The 26,368-nt window shown below is 47.5% G+C and overlaps 1 protein-coding gene across 1 annotated transcript in view; it reads left to right on the top strand.

The window, feature by feature from the left end:
* Positions 1–25,540, top strand: part of LOC120038565 (rho GTPase-activating protein 44-like) — a gene marked incomplete at both ends in the record, with an annotated part of 31,656 nt that extends 6,116 nt beyond the window's left edge. The window contains 12 exons of the mRNA XM_038984259.1: positions 633–701; positions 1,161–1,242; positions 1,372–1,499; positions 3,134–3,245; positions 7,187–7,268; positions 8,285–8,365; positions 11,846–11,965; positions 15,728–15,819; positions 16,259–16,442; positions 20,456–20,473; positions 21,552–21,749; positions 25,022–25,540. Of these exons, the coding sequence (XP_038840187.1) occupies positions 633–701; positions 1,161–1,242; positions 1,372–1,499; positions 3,134–3,245; positions 7,187–7,268; positions 8,285–8,365; positions 11,846–11,965; positions 15,728–15,819; positions 16,259–16,442; positions 20,456–20,473; positions 21,552–21,749; positions 25,022–25,540 (1,685 nt within the window). The remainder of the gene's footprint in view (positions 1–632; positions 702–1,160; positions 1,243–1,371; positions 1,500–3,133; positions 3,246–7,186; positions 7,269–8,284; positions 8,366–11,845; positions 11,966–15,727; positions 15,820–16,258; positions 16,443–20,455; positions 20,474–21,551; positions 21,750–25,021) is intronic.
* Between the last annotated feature and the right edge of the window lie 828 nt (positions 25,541–26,368).

Raw genomic sequence — 26,368 nt, 5'->3', positions numbered from 1 at the left:
GGCTGTATTAACCACTACAAGGTTACAGGCTGTATTAACCACTACAAGGTTACAGGCTGTATTAACCACTACAAGGTTACAGGCTGTATTAACCACTACAAGGTTACAGGCTGTATTAACCACTACAAGGTTACAGGCTGTATTAACCACTACAAGGTTACAGGCTGTATTAACCACTACAAGGTTACAGGCTGTATTAACCACTACAAGGTTACAGGCTGTATTAACCACTACAAGGTTACAGGCTGTATTAACCACTACAAGGTTACAGGCTGTATTAACCACTACAAGGTTACAGGCTGTATTAACCACTACAAGGTTACAGGCTGTATTAACCACTACAAGGTTACATGCTGTATTAGGGTTACAGGCTGTATTAACCACTACAAGGTTACAGGCTGTATTAACCACTACAAGGTTACAGGCTGTATTAACCACTTCAAGGTTACAGACTGTATTAACCACTACAAGGTTACAGGCTGTATTAACCACTACAAGGTTACAGGCTGTATTAACCACTACAAGGTTACAGGCTGTATTAAGGTTACAGGCTGTATTAAACACTACAAGGTTACAGGCTGTATTAAACACTACAAGGCTGTATTAAGGTAATTTCTTATTCTCTTTTCCAGGATCAACTATCAGCGGATATGTATAATTTTGTGGCCAAAGAAATAGACTATGCAAACTACTTTCAGACGGTTAGTACATTTTCTGTATCAATGCATTTGCCCTTCAGATGACCTTGATTCCTTTTTACAGTCATATAGATGAGCGGTTGTTTAAACCTCACCGTTTTACCCCTCTCTCCCTCTGTGTCTCTCTGTCCTTCTGTCACCCTCTGTCCCTCTGTGTCTCTCTGTGTCCCTCTGTCTCCCCCTGTGTCTCTCTTTCTCCCTCTGTGTCCCACTGTCTCCCTCTTGTGTCCCTCTGTCACCCTCTGTTTCCCTGTGTGTCTCTCTGTCTCCCTCTCTGTCCCTGTGTCTCGGTCCCCCTCTCTGTCCCTGTGTCACTGTGCCCCTCTCTGTCTCTGTCTCTGTCCCTGTGTCTCTGTCCCCCTCTCTATCCCTGTGTCTCTGTCCCCCTCTCTATCCCTGTGTCTCTGTCCCTGTGTCTCTGTCCCCCTCTCTGTCCATGTGTCTCTGTGTGTCTCCCTGTAGCTCATAGAGATCCAGGCAGAATATCACAGGAAGTCTCTAGAGATCCTCCAGAGTGTCCTGCCCACCATTAAAGCTCACCAGGGTGAGTTATGTGTGTGTGTGTGTGTGTGTGTGTGTGTGTGAGAGAGAGCTCGTCCATGCCTGCACATGTACACATGCCTGTCTGCTCCTCGTGTGTCTAACTGTTGTATAATGTGTTGTACTGCCACAGAGGCGTGGGTGGAGAAGCCTTCGTATGGCAAGGCCCTGGAGGAACACCTGACCATCAGCAGCAGAGAGATCGCCTTCCCCATCGAGGCCTGTGTCACAATGCTGCTGGAGTGTGGTATGCAGGAGGAGGTATAGAAAAAGATGAAGCCTGCTTTACACTAAGTTTCCCAGACCCAGATGAAGCCTTCTTAACACAAAGTTTCCCAGACTCAGGTGAAGCCTATTTAACACTACTAAGTTTCCCAGACCCAGATGTAGCCTACGTAACACTACGTTTCCCAGACCCAGATGTAGCCTACGTAACACTAAGTTTCCCAGACCCAGATGTAGCCTACGTAACACTAAGTTTCCCAGACCCAGATGTAGCCTACGTAACACTAAGTTTCCCAGACCCAGATGAACCCTACTTAACACTACTAAGTTTCCCAGACCCAGATGAAGTCTACTTAACACTACTAAGTTTCCCAGACCCAGATGAAGCCTACTTAACACTACTAAGTTTCCCAGACCCAGATGAAGTCTACTTAACACTACTAAGTTACCCAGACCCAGATGAAGTCTACTTAACACTACTAAGTTTCCCAGACCCAGATGAAGTCTACTTAACACTACTAAGTTTCCCAGACCCAGATGAAGTCTACTTAACACTACTAAGTTTCCCAGACCCAGATGAAGCCTACTTAACACTACTAAGTTTCCCAGACCCAGATGAAGTCTACTTAACACTACTTAGTTACCCAGACCCAGATGAAGTCTACTTAACACTACTAAGTTTCCCAGACCCAGATGAAGCCTACTTAACACTACTAAGTTTCCCAGGCCCAGATGAAGCCTACTTTACACTACTAAGTTTCCCAGACCCAGATGAAGCCTACTTAACACTACTAAGTTTCCCAGACCCAGATGAAGCCTACTTAACACTACTAAGTTTCCCAGACCCAGATGAAGTCTACTTAACACTACTAAGTTTCCCAGACCCAGATGAAGCCTACTTAACACTACTAAGTTCCCAGACCCAGATGAAGACTACTTAACACTACTAAGTTCCCAGACCCAGATGAAGCCTACTTAACACTACTAAGTTTCCCAGACCCAGATGAAGCCTACTTAACACTACTAAACATTCTGATTACAGAGTAGAGTTAATATAGGATTTAGCCATTAGAGAGTGTTAATTGTAGACAAAGTTACAGTATGTACTAGATTTATATTTCACTATTTATCTCTATGATGACCCTGCTCTGACTCCCTGTCTTCCTGACTCCCTGTCTTCCTGACTTCCTGTCTTCCTGACTCCCTGTCTTCCTGTCTCCCTGTCTTCCTGACTCCCTGTCTTCCTGACTCCCTGTCTTCCTGTCTTCCTGACTCCCTGTCTTCCTGACTCCCTGTCTCCATGTCTTCCTGACTCCCTGTCTTCCTGACTCCCTGTCTTCCTGACTCCCTGTCTTCCTGACTCCCTGACTCCCTGTCTTCCTGACTCCCTGTCTTCCTGACTCCATGTCTTCCTGACTCCATGTCTTCCTGACTCCCTGTCTTCCTGACTCCCTGTCTTCCTGACTCCCTGTCTTCCTGACTCCCTGACTCCCTGTCTTCCTGACTCTGTCTTCCTGACTCCCTGTCTTCCTGACTCCCTGTCTTCCTGACTCCCTGTCTTCCTAACTCCCTGTCTTCCTGACTCCCTGTCTTCCTGTCTTCCTATCTTCCTGACTCCCTGTCTTCCTGTCTTCCTGACTCCCTGTCTTCCTGACTCCCTGTGTGTGTAGGGTCTGTTCAGAGTGGCTCCCTCGGCCTCCAAGCTGAAGAAGCTGAAGGCCTCCCTGGACTGTGGTGTTATGGACGTACAGGAGTATTCAGCTGACCCTCACGCCATCGCAGGTTACCTTACACACCCACACACACACATATAGACACACACACCCACACACAGTATTTGAAAACACTCAAATACACTCCCATGCATTTAACCCCGGTATTTGAAAATAGTATTTGAAATAAGTATTTCAAAATACCCTCAAATATAAATTGATAGACTATTTTGTTCTTTCAAATAACCATTAAAATACTCAAAATTCTAAAACGTATTTTAAATACTACACTGAACAACAATATAAATGCAACATGTAAAGTGTTGGTCCCATGTTTCATGAGATGAAATAAAAGATCCCAGAAATATTCCATACGCACAAAAATATTATTTCTCTCAAATGTTGTGCTCAAATGTGTTTACATCCCTGTTAGTGAGCATTTCTCCTTTGCAAGATAATCCATCCACCTGACAAGGTGTGGCATATCAAGAAGCTGATTAAACGGCATGATCATTACACAGGTGCACCTTGTGCTGGGAACAATACAAGGCCACTCTAAAATGTGCAGTTTTGTCACACAACACAATGCCACAGATGTCTCAGATTTTGAGGGAGCGTGCAATTGGCATGCTAACTGCAGGAATGTCCACCAGAGCTGTTGCAAGAGAATTGAATGTTAGTTTCTCTATCATAAGCCGCCTCCAACTGCGTTTTAGAGAATTTGGCAATACGTCCAACCGGTTTCACAACCGCAGACCATGTGTATGGCGTCATGTGGGCGAGCAGTTTGCTGATGTCAAAGTTGTGAACAGGGGGGGGGGGGTTATGGTATGGTCAGGCATAAGCTACGGACAACGAACACAATTGCATTTTATCCATGGCAATTTGAATGCACAGCGATACCGTGACGAGATCCTGAGACCCATTGTCTTGCCATTCATCCAACCACCATCACCTCATGTTTCAGCATGATAATGCACAGCCCCATGTCACAAGGATCTGTACACAATTCTGAAAATGTCCCAGTTCTTCCATGGCCTTATTACTCACCAGACATGTTACCCATTGAGCATGTTTGGGATGCTCTGGATCGACATGTACAACAGCGTGTTCCAGTTCCCGCCAATATCCAGCAACTTTGCACAGCCATTGAAGAGGAGTGGAACAGCATTCCACAGGCCACAATCAACAGCCTGATCAACGAAGGAGATGTGTCGCGCTGCATGAGGCAAATGGTGGTCACACCAGATACTGACTGGTTTTCTGATTCACGCTCCTACTTTTTTAGTAATGTATCTGTGACCAACATCCATAGATTAGGGCCTAATGAATTTATTTCAATTGACTGATTTCCTCATATGAACTGTAACTCAGTAAAATCTTTGACATTTTTGCAGGTTACGTTTATATTTTTGTTCAGTATAGATACTCAAATACACAGGTATTTGAACCCAGGTCTGACACACACATGCACACGCATACACCATCGCAGATTAATTTACACCCCCACACGCCTCTTACCTCTCTCTCTCTGGCTCAGGCTCTGGTCTCCATAACAACGAGCCTTTAGCTAGCTCCATTGTCTATATATAACCATTAGATATAATTCTGCTTTCAGGAGATTCATGCCTCCAGAAATACATACATCAATGTTGGGTCAAAACAATCAAGGCTTCTTGTCTTTGTGGAAGACTGTTGTCTTTCACACCTTGTTGCCTATTTCCTTCACACCTTGTTGCCTATTTCCTTGTTGCCTATTTCCTACCATCCTCCTCCTCCAGTAGTGAGCCGGGTCTGCGTCCCAAATGACATCATGTTCTCTATTTAGTGCACTACTGTTGACCATGACCCATATGGTTCTGGTCAAAAGTAGTGCACTAAATAGGGAATAGGGGCCCTGGTCAAAAGTAGTGCACTAAATAGGGAATAGGGGCCCTGGTCAAAAGTAGTGCACTAAATAGGGAATAGGGGCCCTGGTCAAAAGTAGTGCACTACATAGGGAATAGGGGCCGGTCATCATGAAGTGCTTTGAGAGGCTGGTCATGGCCCACATGAAGGCCAGCATGCCAGGCACACTGGACCCAGTCCCATTTGCTTACCGCTCCAACAGAACCAAGGAAGATGCCATTTCCATCACTATTCACGCGGCCGTAACACATCTGGACAAGAGGAACACCTGTGTGAGAATGCTGTTCATTGACTACAGTTCAGCATTCAACACCATAGTTCCCTCCAGGCTCGACACCAAGCTCAGAGCGTCCTCAGTCCTCTGCTGTACTTCCTGTTCACCCACGACCGCGTGGCTTTGCAAGACACCAACTCCATCATCAAGTTTGCTGACGGCACAACGGCTGTAGGTCTGATAACCAACGACGATGAGTCAGCCAATAGGGAGGAGCTAAGTGAACTGACATTATGGTAGCAGGAGAACACCGTCTCCCTCCACATCAGCAAAACCAATGAGTTGATTGTTGACTTCAGGAAGTAGAGGAGGGAACATGCTCCGATCCACATGGACAGGACTGCAGTGGAGAGGGTCAGCAGTTTAAGTTCCTCTGTGTCCACATCACAGAGGACTTGACATGGACCAACAGCACCACCCTCCTTGTCAAGAGGGCGCAACTGTGTCTTAACTTCCTGAGGCGGCTGAAGAAATGTGGCGTGCCACCCCGGTTCCTCTCCAAATACTACTGCTGCACCGTGGAGAGTGTCCTGACCGGCTGCATCACGGCCTGGTACGGGAACGGCTCCGCCTGGTACGGGAACGGCTCCGCCCGGTACGGGAACGGCTCCGCCCGGTACGGGAACGGCTCCGCCCGGTACGGGAACGGCTCCGCCCGGTACGGGAACGGCTCCGTCCATGACCACAAGACCCAGTACATCACTGGGACCGTGCTCCCACCCATCCAGGACATGATTCTCAGCACATTAGCACACATACACACTCAGACATTTACAGACATACACACACACACACACACACACACACACACACACACACACACACACACACACACACACACAGACAGACATACACACAGACATACACGCACACACACACAGACATACACACACACCCACACAGACATACACACACACACAAACACACACACACACACATACTGGACTATAATATTGGACTATAAATCGTGCCTTCCTGTATTATACTGATGCTAAAATGTTTCTTCTATTCTACTGAGCCATTTACTTTATGTTGGTATTCTTATCATGTATTATTTCTTATTGCTGTTGCATTGTCGAGTAAGGAACCTGCAAGTAAGGATTTCATTGGACGGTGTATACCATGTGTATCCCGTACATACGACTAATAAAACTGGAAAGGTGAAACTTAATTTGGCCCTGGAGTTTAGTTCAGCTGTAGGGTGAGAGGATCACATCCCTTAACATCTTCCAAGTGATCTGCTTGTGTTTTTCCCTAGACGTTCTCTATCCTAAAGGCTTCCTTGTAATGTTGCTGTCCACTTCCTTGTAATGTTGCTGTCCACTTCCTTGTAATGTTGCTGTCCACTTCCTTGTAATGTTGCTGTCCACTTCCTTGTAATGTTGCTGTCCACTTCCTTGTAATGTTGCTGTCCACTTCCTTGTAATGTTGCTGTCCACTTCCTTGAGTAATCGGAGGATGGCAGCGTTGTGTGTGTTCTCATTAGTATTCTGAACAGAGAAAACCACACCTCCCCTAGGCCTAATGAAATTATCTCTCTCTCTTTCTCTCTTCCTTGCTTTCTCTCTCTCTCCATCCCTCTCTCTCTCTCTTTCTCTCTTCCTTGCTTTCTCTCTCTCTCTCTCTCTCTCCATCCCTCTCCCTCCCTTTCTCTCTCCATCTCTCTTTTTCCATCCCGCTGTCCCCCCCTCTCTCTTCCCATCTCTCTCCCTTCCTCTCTCTCAACCCCCCTCTCCCTCCCTCCCTCCCCCTCTCTCCATCCCATTATCTCTCTCTCTGCCTCTCTCTCTCTCTCCCTCCCTCCGTCTCTCCATCCCTCTCTTCCTCAGGGGCTCTGAAATCATACCTCCGTGAGCTTCCAGAGCCACTGATGACCAGTGAACTTTACGAGGACTGGATTCAGGCGTCAAAGTGAGTAGAGATTCCCTTCATAACCACAGCATCTCTACTACAGATAACAGATCCCTTCATAACCACAGCATCTCTACTGCAGATAACAGATCCCTTCATAACCACAGCATCTCTACTGCAGATAACAGATCCCTTCATAACCTCAGCATCTCTACTGCAGATAACAGATCCCTTCATAACCACAGCATCTCTACTACAGATAACAGATCCCTTCATAACCACAGCATCTCCAATACAGATAACAGATCCCTTCATAACCTCAGCATCTCTAATACAGATAACAGATCCCTTCATAACCACAGCATCTCTAATACAGATAACAGATCCCTTCATAACCACAGCATCTCTAATACAGATAACAGATCCCTTCATAACCACAGCATCTCTACTGCAGATAACAGATCCCTTCATAACCTCAGCATCTCTACTACAGATAACAGATCCCTTCATAACCACAGCATCTCTACTACAGATAACAGATCCCTTCATAACCTCAGCATCTCCACAGCAGATAACAGATCCCTTCATAACCTCAGCATCTCTACTACAGATAACAGATCCCTTCATAACCACAGCATCTCTACTACAGATAACAGATCCCTTCATAACCTCAGCATCTCTACTACAGATAACAGATCCCTTCATAACCACAGCATCTCCACTACAGATAACAGATCCCTTTTAGTCATATTGAAGAGCTGGAGATGACTTTCCTATTTCTATAGGGAGAGCTCCACAAAGAAGGGAACAAACTGTACCATAACGACAGAACCGACAGTGACCATTATCACAATAATAGACATTGTTAACACAGTGTTTGTCAACCTCCGGCCCGTGGTTCGGCACTGGTAACCTGGGTTCTTGCTTACCGGTCCCTCAGATGGTTAGCTGACTAGCCTCTCAATGACCATACACTGTAGCCTGCTGGTCTCCCTGGTAGGAAACTATACTGAGGAAATCACTTCCTTGACTACAACACACCCTGAGCCCTGTTCACTGTTCTCTTCCCCATCCAGTATTCAGGATATGGACAAGAGACTACAAGCTCTGCTGGCGGCGTGTGAAAAACTACCAACTGACAACTTCAACAATTTCAGGTCAGTACCCATCTCTCCCTCCCTCTCTACAGTCTACATAGACCTACTGCCAGTAGGCATGGACCCTCCAGTGAGGATCTGTTTTATATGTTTGGGTTGTTGCCAGGCTGAAGTTTCCTCTAGGTTCAGATCTAGGATCAGCTTCCCCTCGCCCACTCTGAACCTTAACCATTAGTGGGGGAATTGCAATTTTGTTTGGTCAGGGTGTGATGTGGGTGGGCATTCTATGTTGTATGTCTAGGTTGTCTGTTTCTATGCGTTTGGCCTAGTATGGTTCTCAATCAGAGGCAGGTGTCAGTAGTTGTCTCTGATTGGGAGCCATATTTAGGTAGCCTGTTTTCCTTTGTGTTTTGTGGGTGGTTGTTTCCTGTGTCTGTGTTTTCACCATACGGGACTGTTTCGTTTTCGTTTTGTATCATTCACTTTGTTATTTTTGTATTCTTTCAGTTATTAAATTGAATATGGACACTTACCACGCTGCGTATTGGTCCTCCTCTTCTCATTCCAATGACGAGCGTTACACAACTTCAACTTACTAATGTTGTTTATGAGATGAATCAGTGGTCTCTAGTTTAGATTGTGTTTTATCTGGGTGTTAAAGTTCTGAGTCTTATATCACTAATTGGTCTTTAGACCAATCAGATCAGCTCTGAAAAAGATCTGATGTGAAAAGATCTGATGTGATTGGTCAAAAGAACAATTAGTGGAGATCAGAATGGAGCTGCCTGTGTAGACACAGCCTGTGACTTGGACCTCCTATCAGGGCTAGAGTCCCTGTGACTTGGACCTCCTATCAGGGCTAGAGTCCCTGTGACTTGGACCTCCTATCAGGGCTAGAGTCCCTGTGACTTGAACCTCCTATCAGGGCTAAAGTCCCTGTGAACTGGACCTCCTATCAGGGCTAGAGTCCCTGTGACTTGAACCTCTTATCAAGGCTAGAGTCCCTGTGACTTGGACCTCCTGTCAGGGCTAGAGTCCCTGTGACTTGGACCTCCTATCAGGGCTAGAGTCCCTGTGACTTGGACCTCCTATCAGGGCTAGAGTCCCTGTGACTTGGACCTCCTATCAGGGCTAGAGTCCCTGTGACTTGGACCTCCTATCAGGGCTAGAGTCCCTGTGACAATGTTCACTAAAATATTGATAACCAACAGAACATCAATGTGTGTGTGTGTGTGTGTGTGTGTGTGTGTGTGTGTGTGTGTGTGTGTGTGTGTGTGTGTGTGTGTGTGTGTGTGTGTGTGTGTGTGTGTGTGTGTGTGTGTGTGATTTCATAGTATCGTTTGAAAGCTGAACAAATAGGCCATAATGTTAAGTCACGCTGATTTGAACATATCAGGGAGTCTTCCTTCTGGGGAGTTTTCCCTTGTCACTGCTGCTGCTTGGTCTATAGGGTTCCAGGTCTGGTTACTGTGATGCTGCTTGGCTTTAGCGTTCCAGGTCTGGTTACTGTGATGCTGCTTGGTCTTTAGGGTTCCAGGTCTGGTTACTGTGATGCTGCTTGGTCTATAGGGTTCCAGGTCTGGTTACTGTGATGCTGCTTGGTATTTAGGGTTCCAGGTCTGGTTACTGTGATGCTGCTTGGTCTTTAGGGTTCCAGGTCTAGTTACTGTGATGCTGCTTGGTCTTTAGGGTTCCAGGTCTGGTTACTGTGATGCTGCTTGGTCTTTAGGGTTCCAGGTCTGGTTACTGTGCTGCTGCTTGGTCTTTAGGGTTCCAGGTCTGGTTACTGTGATGCTGCTTGGTCTTTAGGGTTCCAGGTCTGGTTACTGTGATGCTGCTTGGTCTTTAGGGTTCCAGGTCTGGTTACTGTGATGCTGCTTGGTCTTTAGGGTTCCAGGTCTGGTTACTGTGATGCTGCTTGGTATTTAGGGTTCCAGGTGTGGTTACTGTGATGCTGCTTGGTATTTAGGGTTCCAGGCCTAATTACTGTGATGCTGCTTGGCCTTTAGGGTTCCAGGTCTGGTTACTGTGATGCTGCTTGGTATTTAGGGTTCCAGGTCTGGTTACTGTGATGCTGCTTGGTATTTAGGGTTCCAGGTCTGGTTACTGTGATGCTGCTTGGTCTTTAGGGTTCCAGGTCTGGTTACTGTGATGCTGCTTGGTCTTTAGGGTTCCAGGTCTGGTTACTGTGATGCTGCTTGGTATTTAGGGTTCCAGGTCTGGTTACTGTGATGCTGCTTGGTATTTAGGGTTCCAGGTCTGGTTACTGTGATGCTGCTTGGTCTTTAGGGTTCCAGGTCTGGTTACTGTGATGCTGCTTGGTATTTAGGTTCCAGGTCTGGTTACTGTGATGCTGCTTGGTCTTTAGGGTTCCAGGTCTGGTTACTGTGATGCTGCTTGGTCTTTAGGGTTCCAGGTCTGGTTACTGTGATGCTGCTTGGTATTTAGGGTTCCAGGTATGGTTACTGTGATGCTGCTTGGTCTTTAGGGTTCCAGGTCTGGTTACTGTGATGCTGCTTTGTCTTTAGGTTCCAGGTCAGGTTACTGTGATGCTGCTTGGTCTTTAGGGTTCCAGGTCTGGTTACTGTGATGCTGCTTGGTATTTAGGGTTCCAGGTCTGGTTACTGTGATGCTGCTTGGTCTTTAGGGTTCCATGTCTGGTTACTGTGATGCTGCTTGGTCTTTAGGGTTCCAGGTCTGGTTACTGTGATGCTGCTTGGGCTTTAGGGTTCCAGGTCTGGTTACTGTGATGCTGCTTGGATTTAGGGTTCCAGGTCTGGTTACTGTGACGCTGCTTGGTATTTAGGGTTCCAGGTCTGGTTACTGTGATGCTGCTTGGTCTTTAGGGTTCCAGGTCTAGTTACTGTGATGCTGCTTGGTTATTAGGTTCCAGGTCTGGTTACTGTGATGCTGCTTGGTCTTTAGGGTTCCAGGTCTGGTTACTGTGATGCTGCTTTGTCTTTAGGTTCCAGGTCTAGTTACTGTGATGCTGCTTGGTCTTTAGGGTTCCAGGTCTGGTTACTGTGATGCTGCTTGGTCTTTAGGGTTCCAGGTCTGGTTACTGTGATGCTGCTTGGTCTTTAGGGTTCCAGGTCTGGTTACTGTGATGCTGCTTGGTCTTTAGGGTTCCAGGTCTAGTTACTGTGATGCTGCTTGGTCTATAGGTTTCCATGTCTGGTTACTGTGATGCTGCTTGGTATTTAGGGTTCCAGGTCTGGTTACTGTGATGCTGCTTAGTCTTTAGGTTTCCATGTCTGGTTACTGTGATGCTGCTTGGTATTTAGGGTTCCAGGTCTGGTTACTGTGATGCTGCTTGGTGTTTAGGGTTCCAGGTCTGGTTACTGTGATGCTGCTTGGTATTTAGGGTTCCAGGTCTGGTTACTGTGATGCTGCTTGGTCTTTAGGGTTCCAGGTCTGGTTACTGTGATGCTGCTTGGTCTTTAGGTTCCAGGTCTGGTTACTGTAAAGCATGTGGTGATTAACTGATTGAGTGATTGATTGATAAACTGATTAAGTGTGTACTTCTCCTCTTCCTATCAGATACTTAATCAAGTTCCTAGCCAAGCTAGGAGATGATCAGGACTCCAACAAGATGACTCCTGGTAACATGGCCATAGTTCTGGGTCCCAACCTGCTCTGGACTCACTCCAACGAGAGTGGGTACGTGTCCTGTCTCTCCCTCTCCCTCTCGCTCTCTCTCGCTCTCTTCAAAATACGCTGCCTTATCAGTCAACATTTTAGTGGTCTGTCTGCGGAGGGAACCTTGAAATACTTTTGAAGCATGTGGTTCACTTTACTTGGTAACCTATCGAATAGTCCCAAAAGTGCAAACTCCCAAGTTAAATCAAGTGCACCTCACATAGTTTCAGTGATTAGTTTCCTGTCTGACTGAGTGGTGTTGTACCTCACATAGTTTCAGTGATTAGTTTCCTGTCTGACTGAGTGGTGTACCTCACATAGTCTCAGTGATTAGTTTCCTGTCAGACTGAGTGTTGTTGTACCTCCCATAGTCTCAGTGATTAGTTTCCTGTCTGACTGAGTGGTGTTGTACCTCACATAGTCTCAGTGATTAGTTTCCTGTCTGACTGAGTGGTGTTGTACCTCACATAGTCTCAGTGATTAGTTTCCTGTCTGACTGAGTGGTGTTGTACCTCACATAGTCTCAGTGATTAGTTTCCTGTCTGACTGAGTCTCAGTGATTAGTTTCCTGTCTGACTGAGTGTTGTTGTACCTCATATAGTCTCAGTGATTAGTTTCCTGTCTGACTGAGTGGTGTTGTACCTCACATAGTCTCAGTGATTAGTTTCCTGTCTGACTGAGTGGTGTTGTACCTCACATAGTCTCAGTGATTAGTTTCCTGTCTGACTGAGTGTTATTGTACCTCCCACAGTCTCAGTGATTAGTTTCCTGTCTGTCTGAGTGGTGTTGTACCTCACATAGTCTCAGTGATTAGTTTCCTGTCTGACTGAGTGGTGTTGTACCTCACATAGTCTCAGTGATTAGTTTCCTGTCTGACTGAGTGTTATTGTACCTCCCATAGTCTCAGTGATTAGTTTCCTGTCTGACTGAGTGGTGTTGTACCTCACATAGTCTCAGTGATTAGTTTCCTGTCTGACTTAGTGTTATTGTACCTCCCATAGTCTCAGTGATTAGTTTCCTGTCTGACTGAGTGGTGTTGTACCTCACATAGTTTCAGTGATTAGTTTCCTGTCTGACTGAGTGGTGTTGTACCTCACATAGTCTCAGTGATTAGTTTCCTGTCTGACTGAGTGGTGGTGTACCTCCCATAGTCTCAGTGATTAGTTTCCTGTCTGACTGAGTGGTGTTGTACCTCACAGAGTCTCAGTGATTAGTTTCCTGTCTGACTGAGTGTTGTTGTACCTCCCATAGTCTCAGTGATTAGTTTCCTGTCTGACTGAGTGTTGTTGTACCTCACATAGTCTCAGTGATTAGTTTCCTGTCTGACTGAGTGGTGTTGTACCTCACATAGTCTCAGTGATTAGTTTCCTGTCTGACTGAGTGTTGTTGTACCTCACATAGTCTCAGTGATTAGTTTCCTGTCTGACTGAGTGGTGTTGTACCTCCCATAGTTTCAGTGATTAGTTTCCTGTCTGACTGAGTCTCAGTGATTAGTTTCCTGTCTGACTGAGTGTTGTTGTACCTCACATAGTCTCAGTGATTAGTTTCCTGTCTGACTGAGTGGTGTTGTACCTCACATAGTCTCAGTGATTAGTTTCCTGTCTGACTGAGTGTTGTTGTACCTCATATAGTCTCAGTGATTAGTTTCCTGTCTGACTGAGTGGTGTTGTACCTCACATAGTCTCAGTGATTAGTTTCCTGTCTGACTGAGTGGTGTTGTACCTCACATAGTCTCAGTGATTAGTTTCCTGTCTGACTGAGTGTTATTGTACCTCCCACAGTCTCAGTGATTAGTTTCCTGTCTGTCTGAGTGGTGTTGTACCTCACATAGTCTCAGTGATTAGTTTCCTGTCTGACTGAGTGGTGTTGTACCTCACATAGTCTCAGTGATTAGTTTCCTGTCTGACTGAGTGTTGTTGTACCTCCCATAGTCTCAGTGATTAGTTTCCTGTCTGACTGAGTGGTGTTGTACCTCACATAGTCTCAGTGATTAGTTTCCTGTCTGACTTAGTGTTATTGTACCTCCCATAGTCTCAGTGATTAGTTTCCTGTCTGACTGAGTGGTGTTGTACCTCACATAGTTTCAGTGATTAGTTTCCTGTCTGACTGAGTGGTGTTGTACCTCACATAGTCTCAGTGATTAGTTTCCTGTCTGACTGAGTGGTGGTGTACCTCCCATAGTCTCAGTGATTAGTTTCCTGTCTGACTGAGTGGTGTTGTACCTCACAGAGTCTCAGTGATTAGTTTCCTGTCTGACTGAGTGTTGTTGTACCTCCCATAGTCTCAGTGATTAGTTTCCTGTCTGACTGAGTGTTGTTGTACCTCACATAGTCTCAGTGATTAGTTTCCTGTCTGACTGAGTGGTGTTGTACCTCACATAGTCTCAGTGATTAGTTTCCTGTCTGACTGAGTGTTGTTGTACCTCACATAGTCTCAGTGATTAGTTTCCTGTCTGACTGAGTGGTGTTGTACCTCCCATAGTTTCAGTGATTAGTTTCCTGTCTGACTGAGTCTCAGTGATTAGTTTCCTGTCTGACTGAGTGTTGTTGTACCTCACATAGTCTCAGTGATTAGTTTCCTGTCTGACTGAGTGGTGTTGTACCTCACATAGTCTCAGTGATTAGTTTCCTGTCTGACTGAGTGGTGTTGTACCTCATATAGTCTCAGTGATTAGTTTCCTGTCTGACTGAGTGTTGTTGTACCTCACATAGTCTCAGTGATTAGTTTCCTGTCTGACTGAGTGGTGTTGTACCTCACATAGTCTCAGTGATTAGTTTCCTGTCTGACTGAGTGTTATTGTACCTCCCACAGTCTCAGTGATTAGTTTCCTGTCTGTCTGAGTGGTGTTGTACCTCACATAGTCTCAGTGATTAGTTTCCTGTCTGACTGAGTGGTGTTGTACCTCACATAGTCTCAGTGATTAGTTTCCTGTCTGACTGAGTGTTATTGTACCTCCCATAGTCTCAGTGATTAGTTTCCTGTCTGACTGAGTGGTGTTGTACCTCACATAGTCTCAGTGATTAGTTTCCTGTCTGACTTAGTGTTATTGTACCTCCCATAGTCTCAGTGATTAGTTTCCTGTCTGACTGAGTGGTGTTGTACCTCTCATAGTTTCAGTGATTAGTTTCCTGTCTGACTGAGTGGTGTTGTACCTCACATAGTCTCAGTGATTAGTTTCTTGTCTGACTGAGTGTTATTGTACCTCCCATAGTCTCAGTGATTAGTTTCCTGTCTGACTGAGTGGTGTTGTACCTCACATAGTTTCAGTGATTAGTTTCCTGTCTGACTGAGTGGTGTTGTACCTCACAGAGTCTCAGTGATTAGTTTCCTGTCTGACTGAGTGTTGTTGTACCTCCCATAGTCTCAGTGATTAGTTTCCTGTCTGACTGAGTGGTGGTGTACCTCCCATAGTCTCAGTGATTAGTTTCCTGTCTGACTGAGTGGTGTTGTACCTCACAGAGTCTCAGTGATTAGTTTCCTGTCTGACTGAGTGTTGTTGTACCTCCCATAGTCTCAGTGATTAGTTTCCTGTCTGACTGAGTGTTGTTGTACCTCACATAGTCTCAGTGATTAGTTTCCTGTCTGACTGAGTGGTGTTGTACCTCACATAGTCTCAGTGATTAGTTTCCTGTCTGACTGAGTGTTGTTGTACCTCACATAGTCTCAGTGATTAGTTTCCTGTCTGACTGAGTGGTGTTGTACCTCCCATAGTTTCAGTGATTAGTTTCCTGTCGGACTGAGTCTCAGTGATTAGTTTCCTGTCTGACTGAATGTTGTTTCCAGGAACGTGACAGAGATGATGACCACAGTGTCTCTTCAGATTGTGGGGATCATAGAACCCATCATACAGCACGCTGACTGGTTCTTCCCTGGAGGTGAGACACACACCCACGCACGCTCACTCAATCACTCACTCACACACACTCACACATCACACATACACACACTCACATGCGCAAACGCACTCTCACTCACACACACACGCACGCTCACTCAATCACTCACACACACACACACACACACACACACACACATATACACACACTCACATGCACGCACGCACTCTCACTCACACACACACACACATACACTCACATGCACGCACACACACACACACACATACCTGCAAACACACACACGCAGGCACACATACCTTTAAACACACACACACATACACACTCACATACACACATGCACACACGCTCACACACAAACACACTCACATGCATGCACGCTCAAACACACACATACATGCAACACACACTGTCTTTAGGATCCTGAACTAATTGGTTCCTCTCTCTTCCTCTCCTATAGATATTGAGTTTAATCTGACAGGCTGCTACGGCAGTCCCGTCCACACCAACCACAACTCAAACTACAGCTCCATGCCTTCGCCAGACATGGACCAATCAGAACGCAAGCTGCCGCACGACCATGGCAGACGCCCACTCAGCGTTGCCACTGACAACATGATGCTGGAATTCTACAAGAAGGATGGGTAGGCTGCTGCTGAGTGCAAGCTGGTCTATCCATCCTCCCTCGTTCTCTCTCTCTGTTTCTCTCTTCACTGTCTCTCTATCTGTTTCTCTCTTCACTCTCTCTCTCTGTTTCTCTCTTCACTGTCTCTCTATCTGTTTCTCTCTTCACTCTCTCTCTATCTGTTTCTCTTCACTGTCTCTCTATCTGTTTCTCTCTTCACTCTCTCTCTCTATCTGTTTCTCTCTTCACTGTCTCTCTATCTGTTTCTCTCTTCACTCTCTCTCTCTATCTGTTTCTCTCTTCACTCTTTCTGTTTATCTCTTCACTGTCTCACTCTCTCTCTCTCTGTTTCTCTCTTCACATTGTATCTCTCTCTGTTTCTTTCTTCTCTCTCTCTCTTCACTCTCTCTCTATCTGTTTCTCTCTTCACTCTCTTTCTGTTTCTCGCTTCTCTCTCTCCCCCCTCTCTCTCTCTCTCTCTTCCTCTCTCTCACTTCCCCCTTTCTCTCTCTCTCTTCTCATGCAGCATCTAAACCCACGTGATGTCACCCACTCCTTCTCTTCTCTCTGTTGGTTTTTTAAAGTCTTGAGCCAGAACCTCGAGGAACAGATTGCTAGTTTGTTAAAGACACATGACTCAGACAGAGTATTTACATAATGAACTAGATCTTTAAAGGTTTAACGAAGCATCTTTGAAAAAAACGTAATTCATTCTACGCCGGTCTTATGAAGGTTTTATGAAGGCTTCTTAAAGCCTTTAAAGGGGCACTTCTCCAGCGTCTACATACAGTATGTGAAAACACAGCGTCTCTGTGATCTGTGGTTAAAAAGACGAGAAAACAGGCCCTTTAAAAAGGCACAGGGTAGGTTTAAAGTAAAAAACAGTCATTTTATAAACCGGCATTTAGTTTCGAGCCCAATGGAGGGGATGTTCTTGCTCCCAACGTCACTGAGAATCTCATAGTGTATGAAGATCACTTTTTTTTTTTTTTTTAATGTTTAAACTTTTGATGATGTCATCGGGTAGAACTTTTCAACGTAATATATTTTTTTACAAAACTTTGTGAAAACGCGCTGTTTTCAAAGTGATGGAATAGCCCTTTAAGTGGTTGTTCATCTACAGTGTTCTGATTTAGAGGTCTCAGTAGAACACAGAAAGAGGGTAGATATCTGCCCTGTCAATCATCCTCTCATCCAATTAGCTGTCAGCTTTATCAGCCCTCATCTAGAGAGGAGGGATACCTTAGGAATGCAAACACACCTTGTTTAAATAGTCTACACACACCTTGTTTAAATAGTCTACACACACCTTGTTTAAATAGTCTACACACACCTTGTTTAAATAGTCTACACACACCTTGTTTAAATAGTCTACACACACCTTGTTTAAATAGTCTACACACACCTTGTTTAAATAGTATACACACACCGTGTTTAAATAGTCTACACACACCGTGTTTAAATAGTCTACACACACCTTGTTTAAATAGTCTACACACACCGTGTTTAAATAGTCTACACACACCTTGTTTAAATAGTCTACACACACCGTGTTGAAATAGTCTACACACACCTTATTTAAATAGTCTACACACACCTTGTTAAAATAGTCCCGGCCCGGTGAGTGGCACCGTCTCTATGGCAACACGGCAGCAGTGATAGAGGTTGCTTCTAGTTGCTTCTTCGCATTCTCCTGAGATCTACACAAACACACACGCACTCACACCATGCACGCACGCACACACAAACACACGCTCACACCACACACGCACACGCTCACACCTAGCCTATCCTTCTCAGTCTGGAACGTCACCTGTCCTCCCTGACTCATCAGGTGGAAAATCACTGGCAGACAGGCCAAAATCCTCCCTCACAGAAATAGTCTCGGGGAACCAGACATTGGAGCAACGTTGGAGCAACGGCACAAGGTCTGGGCAGAATATTAGATTCTCTCTGACATTTAGAAAGGGGAAAACAGACAGACGACTCTCCCAACGAATCACAAGTTTGGGTAGGCGGAGCTTAAAATGTGGGCGGGAGTTGTGCTCATGTTTATCTAGGGCAACAAGCGGATACAGCAGTGACGTCACCGCCGAGCCGCTTCCCATTTACAATTCCACATCTCTGTCCCAACTGACGGCTGAACTTCTACAGACGTGTAAACCCGTAACGTTGGAACATTGAGGGAGGCAACCCATCTGTCCAGAGAGACTGTCACAGAGACTGTCCAGAGAGACTGTCACAGGGAGACTGTCCAGAGAGACCGTCACAGAGAGACTGTCCAGATAGACTGTCACAGGGAGACTGTCCAGAGAGACTGTCCAGAGAGACTGTCCAGAGAGACTGTCACAGAGAGACTGTCCAGAGAGACTGTCACAGAGAGACTGTCACAGGGAGACTGTCACAGGGAGACTGTCCAGAGAGACTGTCACAGAGAGACTGTCACAGAGAGACTGTCACAGAGAGACTGTCACAGAGAGACTGTCCAGAGAGACTGTCACAGAGAGACTGTCCAGAAAGACTGTCACAGAGAGACTGTCACAGAGAGACTGTCCAGAGAGACTGTCACAGAGAGACTGTCACAGAGAGACTGTCCAGAGAGACTGTCACAGGGAGACTGTCCAGAAAGACTGTCACAGAGAGACTGTCACAGAGACAGAGGAGACAGACAGTTACTTTCCAATTGATATCATTTTCTCCCCACACACTTCAACCCCAAACAGTTCTCCATGTGAGACACTGGTAGAAAATATCGTTTTTATCCACTCAGTATAATGAGCAGTTTTGTAACTTCGGCGGTTATCAAAGGCAGGCTATTGTTTCTGTGCCGGACTGAGGAGAGTTGTGACGATGTCTTTGTGTGTGAGTCCACTCCAGAGAACTCAGAATGGCTTAATTACTGTATTAACTAACGAGGCACTCATTTTCTCTTGGAAGGACAGTGCAGGCTAGTCATTTGGTCTGGCATGTCCCAATACCTCTGAAACCTTCTATACCCTGTCACTGTGAATCTCATCCTCCGAATACAGACTACACTGTAGCCCTGTAGCCCACTAGCCTTCCACACTAGCCACTTACAATGGTCCCCTCTGTAACCCCCTAGCCTTCCACACTAGCCCCTTCTACAGGTCCCCTCTGTAGCCCCCTAGACTTCTACACTAGCCCCTTCTACAGGTCCTTTCTGTAAGCCTCCAGCCTTCCACAATAGCCCCTTCTACTGGTCCCCTCTGTAGCTCACTAGCCTTCCACACTAGCCCCTTCTATTGGTCCCCTTTGTAGGCACCTAGACTTCTACACTAGCCCCTTCTACACTCAGTACATTCCAATCTCTAGTCACTGGCCTAGCCCTCTATGTAGCTCCCTAACCCTCTATGTAGTTCCCTAAACCTCTATGTAGCTCCAAAACCCTCTATTTAGCTCCCTAACCCTCTATGTAGCTCCACAATTCTCAATGTAGCTACAAAACCCTCTATGTAGCTCCTTAACCCTCTATGTAACTCTCTAACCCTTTATGTAGCTCCATACACCTCTATGTAGCTCTCTAGCCATCTATGTAGCTCCCTAGCCCTCTATGTAGCTCCCTAGCCCTCTATGTAGCTCCCTAACCCTCTATGTAGCTCACTAACCCTCTATGTAGACCCCTAACCCTCTATGTAGTTCCCTAACCCTCTATGTAGCTCCCTAGCCATCTATGTAGCTCTCTAACCCTTTATGTAGCTCCCTAACCCTCTATGCAGCTCCATAACCCTCAATTTAGCTCCCTAACCCTCTATGTAGCTCCCTAGCCCTCTATGTAGCTCCCTAAGTGTCTATGTAGCTGCCTAACCCTCTGTGTAGCTGCCTAACCCTCTATGTAGCTGCCTAACCCTCTATGTAACTCCCTAACCCTCTATGTAGCTCCCTAGCCATCTATGTAGCCCCCTAACCCACTATGTAGCCCCATAGCCCTCTAAACTAGCCTCTGTGTATGAATAGAAAATGAACAGAATGTGTCTCTTACGTGCCTCTCGTTTCTTTGCCCCGTCAAAGCAGCATAAGGAAAATACAAAGGTACTGTATGGTTCCTCCTCTAGTCCTGACCTCCTCTAGTCATCACCTCCTTTAGTCCCCTGACCTCCTCCTCCTCTAGTCCTGACCTCCTCCTCCTCTAGTCCCCTGGCCTCCTCCTCTAGTCCTGACCTCCTCTAGTCATCACCTCCTTTAGTCCCCTGACCTCCTCCTCCTCTAGTCCTGACCTCCTCCAGTCCCCTTTCCTCCTCCTCCTCTAGTCATGACCTCCTCCTCCTCTAGTCCTGACCTCCTCCTCCTCTAGTCCTGACCTCCTCCTCCTCTAGTCCTGACCTACTCCTCTAGTCCTGACCTACTCCTCTAGTCCTGACATCCTCCTCTAGTCCTGACCTCCTCCTCTAGTCCTGACCTCCTCCTCCTCTAGTCCTGACCTCCTCCTCCTCTAGTCCTGACCTCCTCCTCTAGTCCTGACCTCCTCCTCCTCTAGTCCTGACCTCCTCCTCCTCTAGTCCTGACCTCCTCCTCCTCTAGTCCTGACCTCCTCCTCTAGTCCTGACCTTCTCCTCTAGTCCTGACCTCCTCCTCCTCTAGTCCTGACCTCCTCCTCCTCTAGTCCTGACCTCCTCCTCCTCTAGTCCTGACCTCCTCCTCTAGTCCTGACCTTCTCCTCTAGTCCTGACCTCCTCCTCCTCTAGTCCTGACCTCCTCCTCCTCTAGTCCTGACCTCCTCCTCCTCTAGTCCTGACCTCCTCCTCCTCTAGTCATGACCTCCTCCTCCTCTAGTCCTGACCTCCTCCTCCTCTAGTCCTGACCTCCTCCTCCTCTAGTCCTGACCTACTCCTCTAGTCCTGACCTACTCCTCTAGTCCTGACATCCTCCTCTAGTCCTGACCTCCTCCTCTAGTCCTGACCTCCTCCTCCTCTAGTCCTGACCTACTCCTCTAGTCCTGACCTACTCCTCTAGTCCTGACATCCTCCTCTAGTCCTGACCTCCTCCTCTAGTCCTGACCTCCTCCTCCTCTAGTCCTGACCTCCTCCTCTCAACTCTCTATTTCTCTACAGTTTTTTTTTAATCGTCTCGTCTGACCGTCTCTTGTTTTATGCATCTCTGTCCCTCTTAGTATGGGTGTCCGGGTGATGGACACGTCCTGGGTGTCCCGTAAGGGTTCGTCCACCCTGGCCCGTAAGGCCTCGTCCACCCCTCCCAGTGTCCAGGGTCCTGGCTCCCCTGCTGACCACTCCCTCATCCTGGAGCAGCCTGGAGAGCTGGCCCAGTCCCCCTCACCCCCACCTCAACCTGGGGAAAGGGACCGGATTGGGTAAGTCCCCACCACCACCCCCATGGAGGATTCCTCCTCTCCACCTTCCTCCCGTCTTCACCACCATCATCATCATCATCTTCACCAGCTCTCCATGACTTGTCTTGAAGTGTTTGAGCCGTTGTTGTTGTTGTGTTGTTATATGTCTCACAGACTTGTTCATCTCGTCTCCTCTCTGACATGATTTGGGGTTCTTTCCTGTTTGCCTGTTTCTCCTCATCGTCTGTCCCTCCACTTCACCGTTGTTGTTCAGTCTGTCAGGTTTATGTCACTGTGGGAGCGAATGAAGAGGGGCTAGCTAACGTTCCTTCAGGTTTATGTCACTGTGGGAGCTAATGAAGAGGGGCTAGCTAACGTTCCTTCAGGTTTATGTCACTGTGGGAGCTAATGAAGAGGGGCTAGCTAACGTTCCTTCAGGTTTATGTCACTGTGGGAGCTAATGAAGAGGGGCTAGCTAACGTTCCTTCAGGTTTATGTCACTGTGGGAGCTAATGAAGAGGGGCTAGCTAACGTTCCTTCAGGTTTATGTCACTGTGGGAGCTAATGAAGAGGGGCTAGCTAACGTTCCTTCAGGTTTATGTCACTGTGGGAGCTAATGAAGAGGGGCTAGCTAACGTTCCTTCAGGTTTATGTCACTGTGGGAGCTAATGAAGAGGGGCTAGCTAACTTTCCTTCAGGTTTGAGAGGTGCACTATGGTTTATATCCCACCTCACGTTTTCATCAACACTTTATTTGAAGTACAAACGTCTACGTTTTCTTTGTTTAAATGTCACATATCATTTCACTCCACAAGTCTCTGACAGCATGTAATTATTCAACCTGATCCCTGTGACGTGGTGTGGCTGGAGGTGACCTCTGTTGCCATGGCTACTTTGTTTTCTGCTGACAACACACTGAGTGACTTTGACCGTTTTGATTTCTCCTCTCATCTTAAACCGCAGCAGTCATTAATACAATCCACCCCAGTTAATATCACATTAAAGTGTCAATCTGGGATTGATACATCCATCTTGTTCTTGTTTGTATTAATAATGGCTGCGTCCATGTGACATGTTGCAGAAAGGTTGTTCATAAGATATGCTTGGTTTATGGCTTGTGATTGGCTTATTCTCCCTCCTGCTCTGTTGCTCTTTCAGCCAATGAGATGAAAGGGGTTTTCTGTCTGTCTCACACTGCCCTGGGCTGGCTGAGGGAACTCTATAACATTATATGTTGACTTTTTGCCCAAGTGGGCCCATATTAGAGTCATTAAGCATCTCAGAGTAGGAGTGATGGTCTAAGATCAGTTTAGCCTTTTAGCTCGTAATGATTATTATTACCTGGACAGGGTGACCTGATCCTAGATCATAATGAATCAGATTACATGGACAGGGTGACCTGATCCTAGATCATAATGAATCAGATTACATGGACAGGGTGACCTGATCCTAGATCAGCACTCCTACTCTGAGACAGCTTTCTGAATATGTGCCGCGGTCAAACATAAAGGCCAATCTCAGGCTACTACATTCTGTAGAGGTCAAAGACATGTGGGTTATCCTCCCTTCTAGTTGGTTACAGACTGTTTCACCATGACCAGCCTCTTGCAGTGTGAAGACACCAGTTGATCACAGAGTTTTACAGGCTCCACAGCAGCCCTCGTTCCTTTCCTTTGGGAATCCCTTTTGCTTTGCTGTTCTTTCTGCTTGTTGTTTCTCTTCAGGAAGCTGACTGCAGTCTGTGTGCTAAACTTGGTTCCCTCCCCACCGTCCGCTTGCCTTCTCCGCAGCAGAAAACAAACGCTGATTTTTAGTTTTAATCTGGATTAGACACTAACTACCAACCTAACTAACACCTCAGTAATCACAACAAGATAACCATCTCGCACCGCCACCACCACTACCACCGCTACTACCACCACCACTACCACCGCCACTGCTACTACCGCCACCACTACCACCACTACTACCGCCACCACTACCACCACTACCACCGCCACCACTACCACCGCTACTACCACCACTACTACTGCCACCAGTACCACCACCACTACCACCGCCACCACTACCACCACTACTACCGCCACCACTACCACCACTACTACCACCACTACTACTGCCACCAGTACCACCACCACTACCACCGCCACCACTACCACCACTACTACCGCCACCACTACCACCACTACTACCGCCACCACTACCACCGCTACTACCACCGCTACTACTGCCACCACTACCACCACTACTACCGCCACCACTACCACCGCTACTACCACCACTACTACCGCCACCACTACCACCACCACTACCACCGCCACTGCTACTACCGCCACCACTACCACCACTACTACCACCACTACTACCGCCACCACTACCACCACTACTACTGCCACCAGTACCACCACCACTACTACCGCCACCACTACCACCGCCACCACTACCTCCGCTACTACCACCACTACTACTGCCACCAGTACCACCACCACTACCACCGCCACCCCTACCACCACTACTACCGCCACCACTACTACCACCACTACTACTGCCACTACTACCACCACTACTACTGCCACCAGTACCACCACTACTACTGCCACCAGTACCACCACTACTACTGCCACCAGTACCACCACCACTACCACCACTACTACCACCATTACTACTGCCACCACTACCACCACTACTACCGCCACCACCGCCACCACCACTACCGCCACCACCACTACCCGCCACCACCACTACCGCCACCACAACCACCACAACCGCCACCACTACCGCCACTACCACTACCGCCACCACTACCACTGCTACCACCACCACCTCCACCACCACCACCGCCGCCACCACTACCGCCACCACTACCACTGCTACCACCACCACCTCCACCACCACCACCGCCGCCACCACCACCGCAACCACCGCCACTGCTACCACCACCGCCACCACCACCACCGCCACCACTACCGCCACCACCACTACCGCCACCACTACCACTGCTACCACCACCACCTCCACCTCCACCACCACCACTGCTACCACCGCCACCACCACCACTGCTACCACCACCACCACCGCCACCACCACCACCGCCACCACTACCGCCACCACCACTACCGCCACCACTACCGCCACCACCACTACCGCCACCACCACTACCGCCACCACTACCACTGCTATCACCACCACTACCACCTCCACCACCACCACCACCACCACCACCACCACCGCCCCGTATCCCTCTGTTCAGCTACAGCTCTTTCTTCTTTGTTCTGTTCTTTATATACTTACAGCTCAGACGACGTGTCGCCCAATCGGCCGGACTCCTCTCATGTCTACCCTCCCCCCGGGCCAGGGGAGGTGCGGCCGCCCCCTCCCTACCCCACCTCCACCCTACCCCACCCCGCCCCCCACCACTTCTACCCCCACCCCAAGGTCCTACCCTGTCCTCGCCCCGTGGCCCCAGGGCCAGAGTCCCAGCCCCCCGGCTCCCCTCCTCTCCCGCTGCGATGGTCTGGCTTCACCCCCCCTCTCCCGCCTCCCACCTCCTCCTCTTCCTCCTCCTCTTCCTCGCTTGACATCAACTCCAACCCCAAACCCAGCTGCCTGCATTTCCCCTCCAAACACGGCCTCCCGCACGGCCACCCGCTGCCAGGTGACATGTCGCTGCCGCCTCATGCTCCCCTGCCCCCCGATATGTGTAAGGCCTCGCCCCTCTACATGAAAACCCCCCTGGTACTGGCCCGTCATGACCTGTCCCTGGGCATGAGCATGGGCAATCCCCCTAGCCTGCTGTCCTCCGCCCCCCCGCTGTGGGCTACATGTCCCTGTGCCAGAGAGAGAGGACTCCCCAGGCTGACTAGGTAAATACAATGCCTGCCTGCCTGCCTGCCCCCCTCGCCAGTCCTGCCTACCTGCTGCCTGCCCTGACACTGAGACAGACATACAGACAGGCAAACAGATGCAGGAGGGTATGGAGACACCACCCACTACACCACAGAGAGAGAGAGAGCAGAGAGAGAGAGAGCAGAGGTCAGAGAGAGAGAGAGAGCAGAGAGATAGAGAGAGAGTGAGCTTACCAGCTCTTTTTCCAGGTGGCCACATGTCCTGTCCATGTCCTTTATCTTGCTGGCTCATATTTTGGTGTTTTTGTTGATCTGTAACATTCACGTTGCCAGGGGATGCCTCTCCAGGGAGTTGCCTAGCAACTGAGGATGTTACTGCCTTTTGCACAGAACAGAAAATTAATAAATGCATGAATAACACTGTATATGATTATCTACAAGCATATTAATGTATTACTAATGTAGTTTAAATCGTAGTGAAGGTTTTTCTGGTCAACTGATGCACAACTTTTGGATATTCCAAACGCATCATTGTTTACTATATCAAGTCAATCAGAAGCCCAGGAAGTCAATCACAAGACCAGGAAGTCAATCAGAAGATCATGAAGTCAATCAGAAGATCAGGAAATCAATCAGGAGATCAGGAAATCAATGAGAAGATCAGGAAGTCAATTAGAGGATCAGGACATCAAACCTTAGACCAGGAAATCAATCAGTAGACCAGGACATCAATCAGTAGACCAGTAAATCAATCAGTAGACCAGGAAATCAATCAGTAGTTCAGGAAATCAATCA

The sequence above is a fragment of the Salvelinus namaycush genome, unplaced genomic scaffold (genome assembly GCF_016432855.1).
Source record: "Salvelinus namaycush isolate Seneca unplaced genomic scaffold, SaNama_1.0 Scaffold2244, whole genome shotgun sequence".
Classification (NCBI taxonomy): Eukaryota; Metazoa; Chordata; class Actinopteri; order Salmoniformes; family Salmonidae; genus Salvelinus; species Salvelinus namaycush.
The sequence above is the reverse complement of the archived record's forward strand: the minus strand, read 5'-3'. Positions and strand labels throughout refer to the sequence as shown.